Genomic DNA, 17,127 nt, shown 5'->3' with positions numbered 1-17,127 from the left:
GGAAGAGCCCTCGGGAATCAGGAGTCTTGGATTTAAGTCACAGACTTGCCAAGAATCATGTGCTATCACTTTCCCTTTCTTAGCCTTAGTATCTTCTTCTAAAAAGGAAACTAGATGAGCTAGAGGAACTTGAAGGTCACAGAATCATAGAAGGTCATAGATTTGGAACTGGAAGGTATTTTAGAACCTAGTCCACCCCCCCCCTCATTTTTAGAGATGAGGAAATTAGGATCCTGGGTAGCTAAATTACTTGATTAATGCTCCATAGATAGTAACCAGAACTAGGATATGTACCCAGATTCTCTGGCTCCAGATTCACTGTCCTGAAACTCTTGAGCAGTCTCTATCCAAAGGTTTCTCCTACTTTTGACATGGTATGCTCTATATTCCAAGGCCTCCTCCAGTTCTGACACCATTTTCTCTCTCTCTTTCTTTAAATACATGCAAAGATAGTTTTCAGCATTCACCTTTGTAAAACCTTGTGTTCCAAATTTTTCTCCCTCCTTCCCTCCCATTCTCAAGACAGCAAGCAATACAATGTAAGTTCAACATGGGTAGTTCTTTTAAACATATTTCCATAGTCATCACAGGTAAGAAAAATTAGATCAAAAGGGAAAAAAAACAAGACAGAAAAAACACAAGCAAACAAACAACAATATCAAAGTAAAAATATTATGCTTTGATTCAAAGTCAGTCTCCATAGTTCTCTCTCTTGATACAGATAGCAATTTCCATCCTAAGTCTATCAGAATTGCCTTTAATCACCACATTATTGAAAAGAGCCAAGTACATCAAAGTTGATTATCACATAATCTTGTAGTTGCTGTGAACAATGTTTTCTTGGTTTTGCTCATTTCACTCAGTATTATTCATGTAAGCCTTTCCAAGTCTTTCTGAAATCAGCCTGTTCATCATTTCTTACAGAACAATAATATTCCATTACATTAATATCCATAACTTATTCAGTCATTCCCAACTGATGGGCATCCATTCAATTTCAAGTTTCTTGCCACTCCAAACAGGGCTGCCACAAACATTTTTGGACATACAGGTCCCTTTCCCTTCTTTAGTATCTCTTTGGAGTATAAGTCCAGTAATGACACTACTGGATCAAAGGGTATGGACAATTTGATAGTTTTTGGGGCATAATTCCAAATTCTCTCCAGGGTGATTAGATCAGTTCACAACTCCATCAATAATGCATGAGTGTCCCAGTTTTCCAACATCCTCTTCAACATTCATCATCATTTTTTTCCTGTCATCTCCCTCAATCTGAGAAGTGTAAACTGGTACCTCAGAGGTGTCTGACACTATTTTCATAGGACATTATATAATGAGTCCCAGAGATGACTCAAAAAAGTAACATCATAAAACAACATGGAGATGTAGGAATAGTTTGAGGCCACTAGCACATTGGGTAGTTCCCCTTATGTGGATATATGAGAAAATATGGAGGAGAGTCATGTAGGATGAGAAAACATGGAGAAGTTGTGATCTAGATTGGCCTCCTAGTAAGACTGCAAGTCCATGCAAGTATAATGCAGCCTTGTGGTTCCTTCATGAACCTCTCTATGCTGTGTCTGTCTCAGACTGAGACCAGGATGGAATATGGGGGTGTCGTCCTGTGTCTGTTTAACGGATGGTAAACATAAAGCTAGAGATGGGTACCTGGGAAACTCATAAGCCTCTCTAAGATAACGTAATGACAAATACACTCAGAACAGGCCCCAACCAGGGGCAGTCAGATGAATTATTGTCTACTTTGTAAAAGTCAATTAAGCATTGAAGATGAATTAGGCCTCTGTAGTCTAGAAACACAGAGGCCAAGAGGAAATAAGATAAAAGGATATGTAATCAAAAAGAGGAGAGAGGAGAAACAATCCTGTGGGTTTTTTCATTTTACTTGGGTTAGCGGATGAGGCAGAAAATATTGCATTTGAAATCAAGAAATCTAGTTTTGAGATCCTGGATTCACTGGGCTATGAGAGTTGGTTTGTTCACCTAGAGGCTACTGTCAGAGACATTTCAAGTCTGAGAGAGAGAGTTTTCAAAAAAAAAGTCAGTTCTATTTCATGTATCATAGAGTAGACCCATGAACTGATCTCTGTGTCATTCCCCCACAAAAAAGGGCAAAGACTTGAAATATATAGTTAATGGTTTCAAGAAGAATTGGATAAACTGTGTAAACTTATAGAAAACATTTTTATTCTTTGATCCTCACCTCATTTCTGTATTCAAAGTAATGGTAGAAAGGAACCTGGAGTTCAAATCCTACCTCTTACTTATAAGTCACTTTATCTCTTTCGGCCTCAGTTTCTTTGCCTGCAAAATGAGGGAGGCTGGCCAAGATGACTTCTGTGGTACTTTCCAGACCTCTATCTATAGAGATATGTCCATTTGTAAAATGGGGATAGCAGCATAAGATACTTGAACTAAATTTTCTTTTAGGGTGTTTTAGGATCAAATGAGATAATTAATGTGGGTTTGGGTACAATTGGGGTTAAATGACTTGCCTGGAACTATACATCTCAGAAGTGTCTGAGGCCAAATTTGAACTCAGGTCCTCCTGCCTTCAGGGCTGGTGCTCTATCCATCATACTCTCTAACTACCTATAAGATAATTTGTAACTACAATGCTTTACATAAATGTCAGTTGTTCCTTCCTTCCTTCCTTCCTTCCTTCCTTCCTTCCTTCCTTCCTTCCTTCCTTCCTTCCTTCCTTCCTTCCTTCCTTTCCCTTCCTTCCTTCCTTTCCCTTCCTTCCTTCCTTCCTTCCTTCCTTCCTTCCTTCCTTCCTTCCTTCCTTCCTTCCTTCCTTCCTTCCTTCCTTCCTCTCTCCTCCTCATTTTTCTTCCTCCTCTTTTTCCTCCTCCTCTTCTTCTTTCTCCTCCTCCTTCTTCTCTTTCTTTTTCTCCTCTTTCCTATAAACTCAGAGATGGGATGTTCACAAAAGCAAGAGAGATACATTAAAGCAATCTAATTATTGTAGTGGATAGATCACTAAATCTAGACTTAAAAAGACCTGAGTTCAAATACAGTTTCAGACACTTTCCAGCTGGGCAAGACACTTAAACTTTCTCTACCTCAATTTCCTTAACTGTAAAAATGAGGTTAATAATGCCACCTATCTCCTGAGGTTGTGGTGAGGATAAGATATAGTACGTGTAAAATATTTTCTCTTTCTACCATTGCTTTGAATATGAAAATGAAGTGAGGGTCAAAGAACAGAAATGTTTTCTATAAGGTTACACAGTTTATCCAATTCTTCTTGAAACCATTAACTATATATTTCAAATCTTTGCCTTTTTTATGGGGGAAGTACACAGAGATCGGTTCATGGGTCTATTCTATGATACATGAAATAAAACTGACTTTTGTTCTGAAAACTATCTCTTTCAGATTTGAAATGTCTCTAAAAACATTAAAGCATTGTAAAAAAAAAATGGTAGCCATATCAGAATTAGCATTGGAGGCTATCATGGAAGACATTTATTTTTTGTCTAGGCACATGCCTCTTGGGAGGTTATTTTATTAAGGCCAGCAGGTTATTAATAAAAGGATGGTCATTTGGCCATCTCTGTCAGATCAAAGATCTCTAATGATGGTGGGCTCACAGCTTATATACATAAAAGGAGGTCTCTTGGTAGTCTTCATTCCCCTTTTCTTAATTGGAAGAAGATTTCCATGTTTTCTTTCACATATCTTCAGTCACTCTTTTTTCATAGGCATGGTTTCATAAGAACAATGAGACTGAGCAGGAACTGGAGTTGTTTAAGCTCTTTGCAGACCCAATATAACACAAGTTCATAGAGTCTAGAACCTCAGAATGAAGGTTCAGGTGGGCGGTAGAAATGCTACTCAAACCTAGATTTCTCAACTCCAGGGCCTGAGAGCTTTCCACACCATCACAAAGCCTTTCAATACATTATTGATTCTCTAGGATAAACAGAATGCATAAACCCATACTGATGCCTCAATACAAGGCGGCCAAGAGAAAAGATGTTGAATAGGGACAGAACCTAGAAGAGAAAAAAATCCTGGATCCATGCTAACCAACTGCTGGCTAGGGTGATCATCTGACACACTCAGAGTCAGAAAGACCCAACCAAGTCAGAGTGAGACTCCCTCTGCTCCACATGCTCTCAGGCTTTTTCCAACATGCTTTGAGTCTTTTTTCTTCATTATCATTGTTGTTTTAATGAAAACTGCAACATTCATGTTACATTACAGCAGCTGACATTTCCCTAGGGTTTTTTTATAACATTTAGGTGACATAATGGATGGAGTTGTGACCTGGAGTCAGGAAGACTTAGATTTAAATCCAGACAGAGACTCTTGCTAGCTGTGTGACCCTGGGCAAAGCATTTATTCTTTTCCTGCCTCTGTTTCTTCAACTATAAAATGGAACTTCTAGCACCAAGGACCAAATTAGTTATTTATTAAGTTAGTTATTTGTTAGCACCATAGTTAAGTGCTTAATAAATTTTTCTTTCTCAATAAATGTTTCTTTCCTTCTTTCCCTACTTTCAATTCAATTCAGTTCAATTCAACACTTATTGAGTGCCATGAAATTGAACTGAGCTATTGTGCTGAACTCAAGACCCAGAGAAAAATGAAATGTTTCCTTCCTTCCTTCACTACTTTCAATTCATTTCAATTCAACATTTATTAAGCACCTACTATCATTGAGCCAAGCTATTGTGCTGAGTTCAAGATACAGAGTCAAAAATGAAATATTCTTTCCTTCTTTCATTACTTTCAACTCAGTACAATTCAACATTTATTAAGCACCTACTATGTGTTAAGATATTGAGCTTAGCCATTGTGCTTAATTCAAGATACAAAGACAAAAATGAAATGGTCCCTTAAAAAGCTTACATTCTATTGAAAAGCTACAATTTATATATAGATAAATATAAAGTTATATAAAAGAGGACTTAAAATCCTCTTTGGCCTGAGAAATTTTTAGACAACCCTAGATATATAGGTATATAAAATAGACATACAAACCCAACAATTACTGATAATAAATCACAAAGAAATTTATTTTAAAACAATTCTTTGACATACACATAATTTTACCATTTATTAAAGATAAAAACAAATTTGCATAGTAATGAGATGAATTTTTATATAAAGAATTAAATCTTGGTGGAATATTTGATACTGCAGTACACAGAGCATTCAGAAGCCTTTTACCAAAATTTACCAAATTTTTCTCCATCTCCTTTATATTCAATTACTCAATCCCATATAGGGTTGTGACCCATAAGTTGATATAAAGTAATTTCAAAAGGGAGAGAATAGATCCTAGAAGGTAGAGCATGAAAGTGTGTATCATCTCCATTTTACAAATAAGCACTAGTTTGAGAGTCTGAAAATCTAAGTCCTTTCCCAGCTCTACTGCTGACTCATTGCATGATCTTGAACAAGTAAGTCACTTTTCTTCTCTGCCCTCCGGATCCTCAGCTTTAAAATGGGGCAGCCTTTCTAGTCTTTTCCAACTCTGACATTCTGTGTTCAGAGGTTCCTTCTGATTGTCAAGTTTTCATTTTCTATCTCTATCCAATTCACATGTATGTCATAGAATTACCTCCCTGATGGCATGATCCTCTTCAAGAATGAAGGACAAACAACAACAGCAATACTTTCTATCAGAATATGCAATATTAAAAGGAAAAATATTTAATGCTATCAATGTGCTTTATTTATTTTTGCTTTTATCTCATTTCTTTTTAAAGATTTTTTTATAGTATTTTATTTTTCCAACTACATGCAAAGATAGTTTTTAACACTGCCCTTTGTAAAACCTTGTGTTCTAAATTTTTCTTCCTCCCTCCTTTCCCTTCCCAAAGATAGCAAGCAATCCAATATAGATTAAACATGTACAATTCTAAACATATTTCCATATCTTTCAGGTTGTACAAGAAAAGTAAGATCAAAAGAGAAAAAACTCAGGAAAAGAAAATATAAGCAAACAACAAAAACAAAAAAAAAAGATGAAAATACTATGCTTTGATCCATATTCAGTCTCCACAGTCCTCTCTCTACATGGAGATGGCTCTTTTCATCACAACTCTTCTGGAATTGCCTTGAATCACCTCATTGTGAAGAGTCAAAATAATTGGAAAAAAGTTTAAGGGAACTACTTTTCTTCTTTATAAAGAACAGCTTGAATTCAGTTTTGCTATCTTTATGACCTTGGCCAAGTCACTTAACTAGTTTTCTTCAATCTCAATTTCCTCTAAAGTGAAAGATTTGGACTAGACCTTTGAGGTCCTTCCAGTTTTAAAGTGCTGTTCTTAGGATTGATCCGTTAGGAGTCACCCTAGTCACCTCAGTCCCAATTGTCTTCCTTAGCACCAGTCACATGCCCTCTCTCCAAAGGATTTGCCTGGGGAGGAAAACTGAACTGGGACATTTCAGTCTGAAGCCAAAATATATGCATAACTAAGAAGAAATAACCCTACAGTGGCCCTAGTTCTGTGTCTCATTAGCGCCTTATCACTCCTTATCCACTTGGGATAGGCAGCTCTCTGGAGAGTTCAGTTTGAGTTATTTTGAATAAACTAGAGGGCTGATGGGAACTAAGCTGAGCTGTTGAAGCTTCTAGTCAGACCTCTTACCAAGGTATGCCAGAGTAAGCAGAGGCTAACTCCTTCCCCTCAACTAGCTTCTAATCTTTCCAGGAGCCCGCCAGTATCTGTCTGTTCCCTTTCTCCACATCAAGAACATATTTTAAATGTCCTGCTATAGAGACAATAAAATCTTAGGGGACAATCACCTAAGCACAAGTCTTACCATAACAAGCTATGAAGGCCCAGAACTGATGAACGGGTCACAGAAACTCACAGAATCATCTGTTAAGTCAGGGAAGAGCTGCAATCTGCTATAGTCATTGATACACACTCTGATTTTTGAAGTCTTGAAGATAATAGAGGCTCAGATTTCTTAATGTAAGCTCTTCTTATACCACCACTGACATTGTTAAAATGAAGATTTAGGTGGAGAAGTGAAATGATATATCCAAGGCCACATAGGTTAGTACAACTTGAAGTTCAATAACAAATGTGGAAATATGTTTAGAAGAATTGCACACATGTAACCTTTATTGGATTATTTGCTGTCTAGGGGAGGCAGTAGATGAAAGAGAAGGAAAAAATTTTGGAACACAAGATTTTGCAGATGTGAGTATTGAAAACTATCTTTGCATGTACTTTGAAAAATAAAAAGTTATATTTTTTAAAAAAGAAAAAATAGGTGGCTCAGTAGATAGAGCACCAGCCCTGAAGTTAGGAGGACCCGAGTTCAAATTTGACCTCAAACACTTAACACTTCCTAGTTGTGTGACCCTGGGTAAGTCACTTAACCTCAATTGCCTCAGCAAAAAGAAAAAAAAGAAAAAGAAGAAAAGAAAGGATGCCAACTTAAAAAAAAGAACTTAAAGCTCAGACTTGAGTTCAAGTCTCATAGCTCTCCTGTTTAGAGGTCTCTAGGTAAATGAGATAATAATAGCCTGTAATTAATATTTACATTATATTTTGTTTGTTTTTAAACAATTTACATATGTCATCTCATTCTATCCTCACAATCTGGCCTGGTAAGTCCTGTTATTATCCCCATTTTACAGATAAAGACACTGAGGTTCAGATGTTAAAAGTTGCCCAAAATTATATAGCTAGTAAATGTCTGAGGCAAGTTTAAAATTTGTCCTCCTGATATCACTACATTAGATCTAGTCACTATACCACCTAGCTCTCTTAATGCCCAAGGAGCAAGAAGTCAGGACCTATGAGAAATCATCATCATCATCATCATCAACATCTAATTGAAATGAGGTCCTTACAATACTAAATGACTTTAAACACATCACTACTTCTCTGGACTTTATTTTCCCCATCTGTAAAATGGAGATTACACACCTTGCCCTACTCTTTCCCTTCTAAGGCTGCCATGAGAATCACATGATCATTGGATAATAGATATTCCTCTGGAAAGGATCTTATAGGATGTTCGTTTTAAGGATGAGGTAACAGGTTCAGAGAAGTTAAGTAACTTTTTTCAGAGTCACACAGTTTTTAAGTGTCTTAGGTGAGATCCAAACTTAGGACCTCCTCATTCTAGTCCAGTGCTTTATCCACTATCCCAAGCTGCCTCTCAGATGAGATAATGGATTTGAAGCAGCTTTGGAAAGGAGAAGGCACTTACTGCATGTGGGTGAGGGATGGTTATATACATGAGCTATATAGATTTGTGGCTCAGGAAAAGGTAGATTTGAGTTCCCATCCTACCTTACAGGACTGGGGATCCAGGGTCCGAGGCATGGTGGAGCTTTCCATTCTCCCTGTCTCTCTGGTTTTGTCTCAGGGTCCCTGTGGGAGGGAAGAAGTGGTGGGAGAAGATTGAGGAAGTTGGAGGAGGGAAGAGGAGGGGGGACTCTGAGTACTGCTAGGAGCTTGGGGCCTGGCGGCTGCTCAGCTGAAATTTTTCCAAGCTGAGAAAGAAAAAAAAACACCCCACACTTCTCAGGCTTAAAATAGAGTTGCTGAGCAGAAAATGCCAAATGTAAAGCAAAGTCAGCAAGCAGCCTGACCCGACCTGACTGCCTCCATGCTAAATCCCTCTTAGCTCCAGGCTGTGCACAGGGCCAGGAGATGGGGTCCAATAATTCATCCCCATAAGTGGCTGTTGGTAGAGGCACAGAGAAGAGAGAAGAATTGGAGGGAAGGAAGGAAGGAGTTTTTGCAGAAGACATTGGGAAAGTTAAAAATCTTGAGTTTTATAGTTAGCAGGGACCTTAGAAGCTATTTAAGTCTGATTTCTTCATTTTACAGATAGGGAAACTGAGGCCCAAAGCATTCATGTGACAACTAAAAGTATGTGACAGAAAGTGATACAGACCCAGTTCTTTGACTTAAAAGTCTAATCTTGGTTTTTTTGGTAGCCAGGGAGGCCATGTTCCTTCATTTAATTCCTGTTCCCCCACATCCCCCTTCTAAATCATGGGTACATCTATTTAGGCCTGATTATAATCCCAGAGGGCGGCTAGTTGGTACCATAGTGAGCAGAACTCTGGACCTAGAGTCAGACTAGCTGTGTGATCTTGGGCAAATCACTTAACCCTATTTGCCTCAGTTTTCTGATCTGTAAAATGGGCTAGAGAAGGAAATGGCAAACTGCTCCAGTATCTTTGCCGAGAAAATGCCAAACAGGGTTCACAAAAAGTTGTATATGACTGAAAATGACTGAACAGCAGAATCCCTGAACACATAACTTGCTCTCACAGTTGAATTTAATTTGTAGTCACACTAAACTCTTTGGCTCTATTACTAGGGACCCTCCTGTTTTTCTTAAACTCTGAATGTTTCCTAACCAGGGCCCAGGACCTGGGCCAGGGCTCAGCCACTTTTCCAGCCTGGCAAAGGATGCACTGGGAACCTGGCTGGGCTTCTCTGAAGGGAGGATACAACGAACAGCTACAGAACAATTACAGTTCCCCCAAGGAAGCTCTAAGGGAGGCAGGAAGCTCCTAGAGGCCTTCAAAGAAAGGCAGATGGCCACTTATTAAGACGTAAATGGAGTTTATGTTCAGGATCAGAGAGGACTAGGTATCCTGCCATGTCCCTTCTAACTCTGGAGTTAGTCCGAAGTTCTGGGGTCTAATCATGGCTTTTTGGACAAGTCATTTGCCCTCTTTGAGACTCAGTTGCTCATTTGTAAAGGAGAAGATGGAATGACTTGATTTCTAAGACACTTTCCAGACTTAAATCAAAAGAAATCCACTGATTTTGGCATCATTCATTCAGCAAATATTTATTAAATGTACTTTGTCTTAGCCACTGTGCTAGGCACTAGGGATACAGATAAGAAAGAGACAGTGTCTGCTCTTAAGGAGCTTACATGTTATTGGGAAAGGGGAAGTAGTATAAACACAGATACATAAATATAAAATATATAGAAAGTAAATTCATAGAAATAGGGGAGGGAGAGAGAGCTAGGTGGCACAGTGCACAGAGAGGATGTGAGTTCAAATTCAGCCTCAGATACTTTATTAGCTGTGTGATTGGGCAAGTCATTAAACTTTGCCTGAAAGAAAGGAAAAAAGAAAGAAAAAAGAAGGGATGGAGGGAGGAAAGGAAGGAAGGAAAGAATAAGGAAAGAAGGAGGGAAGGAAAGAAAAAAGAAAGGAAGAAAGGAAGGAGGAACCAACAACAAATGTAAGGATCACAATAGGCCTCTTCTGGCACTTGAACTAAACTTTGAAAGGGCTTAAGCATTTCACTAAGCAGAGGTGTCAAGGAAGTATCTTTTTTCCTTTCTTCCTTTTTTTACATTTAATTTTTTCTCTATTATGATAAACCAAATATTTTAACTTTTTTGTTTTCAAATTTTGAGTTCTAAATTCTCTTCTTCCCTCTTTCCCCTCCCCCTTCTTGAGAAGGTAAGCAATTTAAGGAAGTGCATTATAGAGATCAGGAGAGGGCCAATGCAAAAGCACAGGAATGAGAGATAGAGTGGCCCATCTGAGGAAGGGCAGGTAGGCCAACTTGACTGGAATCTAGAAAAACACAAAGTAGGTCGAAGTCAGATCATAAGAGTTTTGAATGTCAGATAAAGGGATTTCTATTTTATTTAAAAGATAATTGGTGCATTCAGTTTCAGGGAGGGGAGAGAGAAGAGAAGGAGGGAATTTGGAACTCAAAATTTTTTTAAATGTTAAAAATTGTTTTGATATATAACTGGAAAAAATGAAAAACATTTTTAAAAGGGATAATTGGGAGTCACTGGAACTTCTTGAGCAGGGGACTGACATTTTTAGACCTCTGCTATGGGAATATCATTTCAGCAGTTTGATAGTTTGGAGACAGGAGAAACTTAAAGCAGGGAGACCAGTCAGTTAAATAAGAAGAAATAAGAACATAAACCAGGGTCATTGTGGTATGAAAACGGAGAAGAGATGGATGCAAGACAGATCCAAGTATATTGATGCATAATTTCTAGAGCTGTGAATTGGTCCAGCCAGCTTGGAAGGCAACTTGGAATTGTATCCAAAAAATCAATTAAAGTGGGCATGCCCTTTGACCTGGCAATATCACTGCTGCCCCCAGAAGAGATCAAATATGTATTACATATTTAATAGCAGTTCTTTTTCTGGTAGAAAAGAATTGGAAACTAGAATTTGTTTAGCCATTTCCCAACTGATGGGGAAATGACTGAACAAAGTATATTAGAATGCAATGGAACATTATTGTACTGTAAGAAAAGTGAAGATAATGGTTTCAGAGAAACATAGGAAAACTAATATGAAGAGACGCAGAGTAAAGTGAGCAGACCTAGAAGGACTACTTATACAACTAAAATATTATTGACAACTTAGGAATTCTGATCAACACACTGGTCTAATAGGTAGTTGGTGATTTGAATTAGAGGTTAGGAGGGAAACTAGGGCTGGATATCTATCCATCGATACATATATGTATACATATATACAAATATGAATTTATTTACATATGTAACTACATAAAAACAATTGCTAGTATGTATGTAGTTTTTCAAGGCTTGCAAGTTATTTTCCATTCATTATCTTATTTTTTTTTTCTGAGAATTATCATGCTTAGAGATGATAGTTGGGTTTTTGGAAGCTTTTGTTATCACCAAGAGATAGATAAATAGACATATAGATAAAAAGATCAAGCATTGATTATGTTCCAGGCATTGTACTAAGTATTGAGGATGCAAATGCAAAACAAAAACTTCAAGGAACTTACATTCTAATAAAGAAGACAACACATATAGAATAGCAGGAAAGAGGGCTTAAAAGGAATGTCTCCCTGTGAGAGAAAGGCTCTATAGCCAAAATAAAACCTAGGACAAAGTCCTGAAGTATATCTATCTACAGGAGAGTGGAATATGGGTGATAATTCAACAAAAAAGACTAGAGTGGCCAGGAAGTTGGAGAAACAAGAGAGAGCAGTGTCAGGAAGACCCAGAGAAAAGGTAATCCTGTAGGGGGTGGTCAACAGTGTCATATTGTGCAGAGAAGTTAAGAAGGCTAAAGACTGAGAAGGCTGCTATTTGAATCTGGCAACCAAGAGATCACCGGTAACTTTGGAGAGAAAAACTTCAGATGACTGATGAAATACGGTGCTAGATTGCAAAGGGTTCTGATATAAAAAAGGAGAGAAAAAGGAAGCAAGGTGTGTAGTTAGCCTTTTTTCAATAATTTTGGTTGTGCCAGATAATGGAATATTAGGCAATAACTTAAAGGAATAGTGGGATCAAATGAAGTTTTTTTTTTTTAAGGATGTTGGCGATTTGGACATGTTTGTAGGCAGCAGAAGGAACCAGTAGCTAAGGAGAGATTGAAAATTAGAAGGAATGGGATGGGGGGGGGGGCGGCGAGGAGTATCGGGGTAAGTTACTAGAGGAAGGAGAGAATGAGATAAATCGAAAAAGTAGAACGGTTGCCTTGAATTGCTCTTTTTCCTTCCCCACACGCTGAAGCTAGCAGAGGGACCATATGGTCCAGCCCAGGAGAAAGTTGGAAGGACTTAGCAGGTGGGAGAATGAATACGTACTTGCCAGATGTCTCAGTTTGAGGAAGAATTAGTTCCGAGGTGATGACCTTAAGGAGCTGAAAACCAAGTCTGATTTGTGGAGAGGAGAATGATGATTGAATCAAATGAAACTACCTCTCTCCCCCATTTCGCCAGCCAGGAAGGTATCAACTCAGCCTTTCCTTAGTTAAGCAGTCTACCTAGGAGCTGCCCCTCCCCTACAGGTCAGTCTGGTGAGCCGTGAAAGGTGCTGAGTCGCCTGACTTCGTTCCCATCTCCAACTCTCAAAGTTTAACTGCCCCGGCCTCATGCCTGCAAGGGAGTCAAGAGACCCGAGTTCTAGTCCAGATCTAACCTTTTACGTGATATTGGACAAGTCCCTTCCCACCCGCTCCTCTTTTAGGGCTCTCTCCTTCTCTATAAAAATAGGGGGATTGGGCTCTAAAGTCCCTTCCAGTTTTTCTACTTCATACGATCTCCAGCTAACTGGGTCTGGGAGCAGCTGGAGAGGGGAGGAGCGAGCAGCTGGTGGAATAGCCAGTAGAACGCAGACCCAGGAGCAGCCCCGCCTCGGAGAGAGCTGCGGCGGTCTCGGGGAGACACTCCAGCTGATTCGGCTCCGGGAGGGACCTGGCGCTGGGCTAGCTTCTGCGCTTCAGCGCTGCCGTCGGGGTTCGGACTGTGGATGGCCGCCGAGCAGAGGCTTGGCCGGCTAGAGCGGAGAGCTACGGACCGCTCACTGGGCGGCAGGCTAGAAGGGGGGACCCTTCCCCGTAGTCTGATTATTCGAACAAAGTGGAGGGGTGGCTAGGGATGGCAGTGTGATTGTGAGGGGGCGCAGAGACCCCGCCCCCAGGCCATGAGACTGTCCCAGTGAGACGGTCCTTACTTCTGATCTGGGTCCTAGACTTAGCTCGCCATGAAGAGGCAGAACGTGCGCACCGCGTCGCTCATTCTCTGCACCTTCTCTTATCTGCTGGTGGGCGCCGCGGTGTTCGACGCGCTGGAGTCGGAGACGGAGAGCGCCCGAAAGCGGCTCCTGGAGCAGAAGCGAAGTGAGTTTCGCAGGAAATATCGCTTTTCAGCCGAGGACTACCGCGAGCTGGAGCGCCTGGTGCTGCAGGCGGAGCCGCACCGTGCTGGCCGCCAGTGGAAGTTCGCCGGGTCCTTCTACTTCGCCATCACAGTCATTACCACCATCGGTGAGCGCAGCCCCGCAGTCCCTGCGGGGAGGCCGGGTCTCTCTCTCCCCACCCTCAGGAGCCCGGTGCAAACCGCTGGAGCAGGAGTGCGGGAGGAGGGGGGCGTTGACCGAGTGTCAAACTGTTTGCAAACCTCTGCCCCAACTCACATTGGTTTAACGCAGAGTCTGAAAACGGGGTTCGAATGCCACCTCTATCACTTGGCAGAAGTGATAGAGAAATAGTCATTTCCAGTCTAAATCTAAAATCTCCTTAAAATGAAAGGATTACACTAAATGAACACCAAGTTTCCTATAGGGACCAAATACTATGGTTTCTGTATGAGTAGGTTGGTGGTGTGGTGTGGTGTGTGTGTGTGTGTGTATGTGTGTTTGAGGGGGGTTTTCAGAACTCTTACACTTTTTCAATATGCTTTCTCCCTTTTCCCTTAGCTTCTTTCCTTTTACTGGATCAAGACTGGGCATCTTTGTAACTTTATTGTTATGGAAAACAGGGAAGCCCAATTTAGCCCAAGATGAAGACACAGTCACTTGGGGAAGTTGACTTGGAAGAAGTGGGGGTAGTGGGAGATGGAAGACTTTCATTAGAACTCAACAAGGGAGCTGGGTACTTTCCTTCCAAATACCTTCAGTCCTGGAAGCCATGTCTACTCTTGCCTCCCTCTCCAATCTATATCTTGGAGAAAGTCTCCTTTTAAAGGCAGTCCTCGATGGAGCCTCGGGTTTTGCTTTGGACCCCAGCAGTAAAGAGAGGACAATTACTATATTTCCTCCTTTCTGAGCCCTTTCCCTCCTCCAGCCCTCAAATGCACTATGTTATTCTATTTTCCCTTTCTTCTCTCTGAGATCAAAAATGTTTCTGAGGATTTGGACTCTGGAAAGCTGTTCCTGAAACCCAGAACAGAATAATAGGATACTAGAACTGGGAATACAATCTATTCCAAACTCCTATTTTTACAAATAAGGAAATTGAACACAAAGAGGAGAAATAACTTATTTTATCAAAAATGGCAACAACTGGATTGTGAATCAAGCAAGGTCTTCTGATTTTAACTTCAGAGCTTTTTCCACCTAAGACTTAGCTGCAAGTTAACTTTGTCCATTCCAAACTCTGAGGACCTAGTTAGGGTCATTGGTTTCCTCCTCACTGGCTTATCTACATCTAAATTCTCTCTCTCTCTCTCTCTCTCTCTCTCTCTCTCTCTGTCTCTCTCCTCTCTCTCTCTCTCTCTCTCTCTCTCTCTGTCTCTCTCTCTCTCTCTGTCTCTCTCTCTCTCTCCCTCCTCCTTCTCTCCCTCCCTCCTCCTCTCTCTCCCCTTCTCTCTCCCTCTCCCTCCCTCCCTTCCCCTTCTGTATGCCTGTCAAATAATAGTGCCTAACTAGGATCATCGAAAAGAGATAGATGGAAAATGGCCCAGGTGAAATAAGAGGAATGTTCTCTTAGCTCGGAGTGGATACTGAACATTTGCTAACATTCCTGTTGGCATCTGGCCCTTCCTAGGACTCTGCCTCATTGAAAATCAACTTCCAGGCCAAAAGATCCTTCAAGGAATGAGTATTCACAGATCTTGTTTTATTCTCTATAGAATGAGGAGGAGGTGAAATGGTGTTGAAAGGACATCTATGGAGACCAGAATTGTGTGAGGTCGACTTATTTATATTTATGAGGAAGCACCAGGAACTTGTCTCTCTGTATTCTTACATCTTCCATTTTACACTTTTCTGGGTTCAATCCATCATGTCTCCCAGTCAGGTCTTATGCCTTCCCAATTTAATTCAATTAAACTGTATTAACTTCTTACTTTGCTCAGGACCCTGGGTTACATGTTGAAGATATAAGATGGAAAAATGGCAGACCCTTAAGGAGCTTTTGATACAATAAATAGCACACAAATTAAAAAAAAAAAACAGAAAGAGATAAGACAAGTATTATAGGATAATTTGGAGTTTTACTTGGAGAAGATGATGGGAAAATAGAGGATTTTTGAGGTAGAAGAGACTTCATCTTATAGTCCCACCCTTTTATTTTACGAAAGAGAAAAATGAGATGACATGCCCGGAGGCACACTTTTAATCAAGTGGAAGGTTCTGATTTCATCTGGCCAGTGTGATTCCAAAACCAGTTTGTTTTTCAGTACTACCTCCCTACTTAAGACTTCATAGAGTGGCCCCTGGGTACCTTCATCCCCATGTCTTCCTTTCCCTTTCTCATATCTGTTCCTCCCTTCAGCTTCCTCCATCGATTCCCTCTTGTCTAGGTCTCTCCCCTTTTCTCAGTCCCCTCTCCCCAAACCTCAGTCACCCTCCGGTTTCCTCTTTTTTTGGACAGGGTACGGCCACGCCGCTCCAGGCACCGACGCAGGCAAAATTTTCTGTATGTTCTATGCCATCCTGGGCATCCCCCTGACGTTGGTCACGTTCCAGAGCTTGGGAGAGCGCATGAACGTTCTGGTCCGCCAGCTGCTGCAGCGTCTGAAGCGCTGCGTGGGACTGCGGCGCACTCAGGTGTCTACGGAGAACATGGTGGTCGTGGGGCTGCTCTCGTGCGTGGGCACGCTGGCTATGGGGGCCGCCGCCTTCTCCCACTTCGAAGGCTGGACCTTCTTCCACGCCTACTACTATTGCTTCATCACGCTCACTACCATCGGCTTTGGCGACTTCGTGGCGCTGCAGCGGGACGAGGCGCTGCACAAGCGGCCTCCCTACGTAGCCTTCAGCTTCCTCTACATCTTGCTGGGCCTGACGGTCATAGGCGCCTTTCTCAACCTCGTGGTGCTGCGCTTCCTCACTCTCAACGCCGAGGACGAGAGACGAGACGCCGAGGGACGGGCCTCACTGCGTCGGGTCCGGCCTGGGGACCCCTTGAGACCTTCGAAGGAGGTGGCCCGCTGCCGAGCCCTGCCTCCCTCCGATCCCAGCCCTTTCGCTGGCCTCGGGGATCGGAGCTGCAGCCGGCTGAAGCTTATCCGACCTCTCACTGCAGCGGCTTCTCCTCCCGATCAGCCTGCGTCCCAGAGCCATCCCGAGACTCCTCCGCCGAGCTGTCATTCCAACCCGGTTTATTGCAGTTCTGTCTCCTACCGGATCGACCAGTTATCGCTGGGAGCCAGGGATAACCTCGGCTTCTCACCTCCTGGGAGCACCACGTCCTCGGGCAGTACTTTTGGCCGGATTCCGACCCGTCGGAAGTCAGTCTGAGCTAAAGGAGTTGAAAATAACGTTGTATTTGGAGCTGGGAGAGAGCTGAGAGAAGTGTGGTGGAGCCTGCCTCTCTCTCTGTCTCTCTCTGTCTGTCTCTCCCTTTCCGTCTCTTCGTCTCTGTCTGTCTGTCTGTCTGTCTGTTTCTGTCTGTCTCTCCCTCTGTCTGTC

General features: G+C 41.5%; 1 protein-coding gene across 1 annotated transcript; it reads left to right on the top strand.

The window, feature by feature from the left end:
• The first annotated feature begins 12,883 nt into the window (after positions 1-12,883).
• KCNK15 (potassium two pore domain channel subfamily K member 15) lies at positions 12,884-17,127 on the top strand. Its single transcript, XM_003757755.2, has 2 exons — positions 12,884-13,759; positions 16,088-17,127. Exons 1-2 carry the CDS (start codon positions 13,477-13,479, stop codon positions 16,954-16,956), a joined length of 1,152 nt encoding a protein of 383 aa, XP_003757803.1. The 5' UTR covers positions 12,884-13,476; the 3' UTR covers positions 16,957-17,127.

Source organism: Sarcophilus harrisii, chromosome 2 (assembly GCF_902635505.1).
Source record: "Sarcophilus harrisii chromosome 2, mSarHar1.11, whole genome shotgun sequence".
NCBI classification, from domain to species: Eukaryota; Metazoa; Chordata; class Mammalia; order Dasyuromorphia; family Dasyuridae; genus Sarcophilus; species Sarcophilus harrisii.
Note: the sequence above shows the minus strand (reverse complement) of the source record. Positions and strands in the feature narration are given on the sequence as shown.

Bases quoted from the DNA above. Each gene is read 5' to 3' on its own strand.
- KCNK15 (XM_003757755.2), top strand. From the start codon at position 13,477: ATGAAGAGGCAGAACGTGCGCACCGCGTCGCTCATTCTCTGCACCTTC. The intron at 13,760-16,087 runs GTGAGCGCAGCC...TTTTTTGGACAG, and splicing joins CACAGTCATTACCACCATCG to GGTACGGCCACGCCGCTCCA.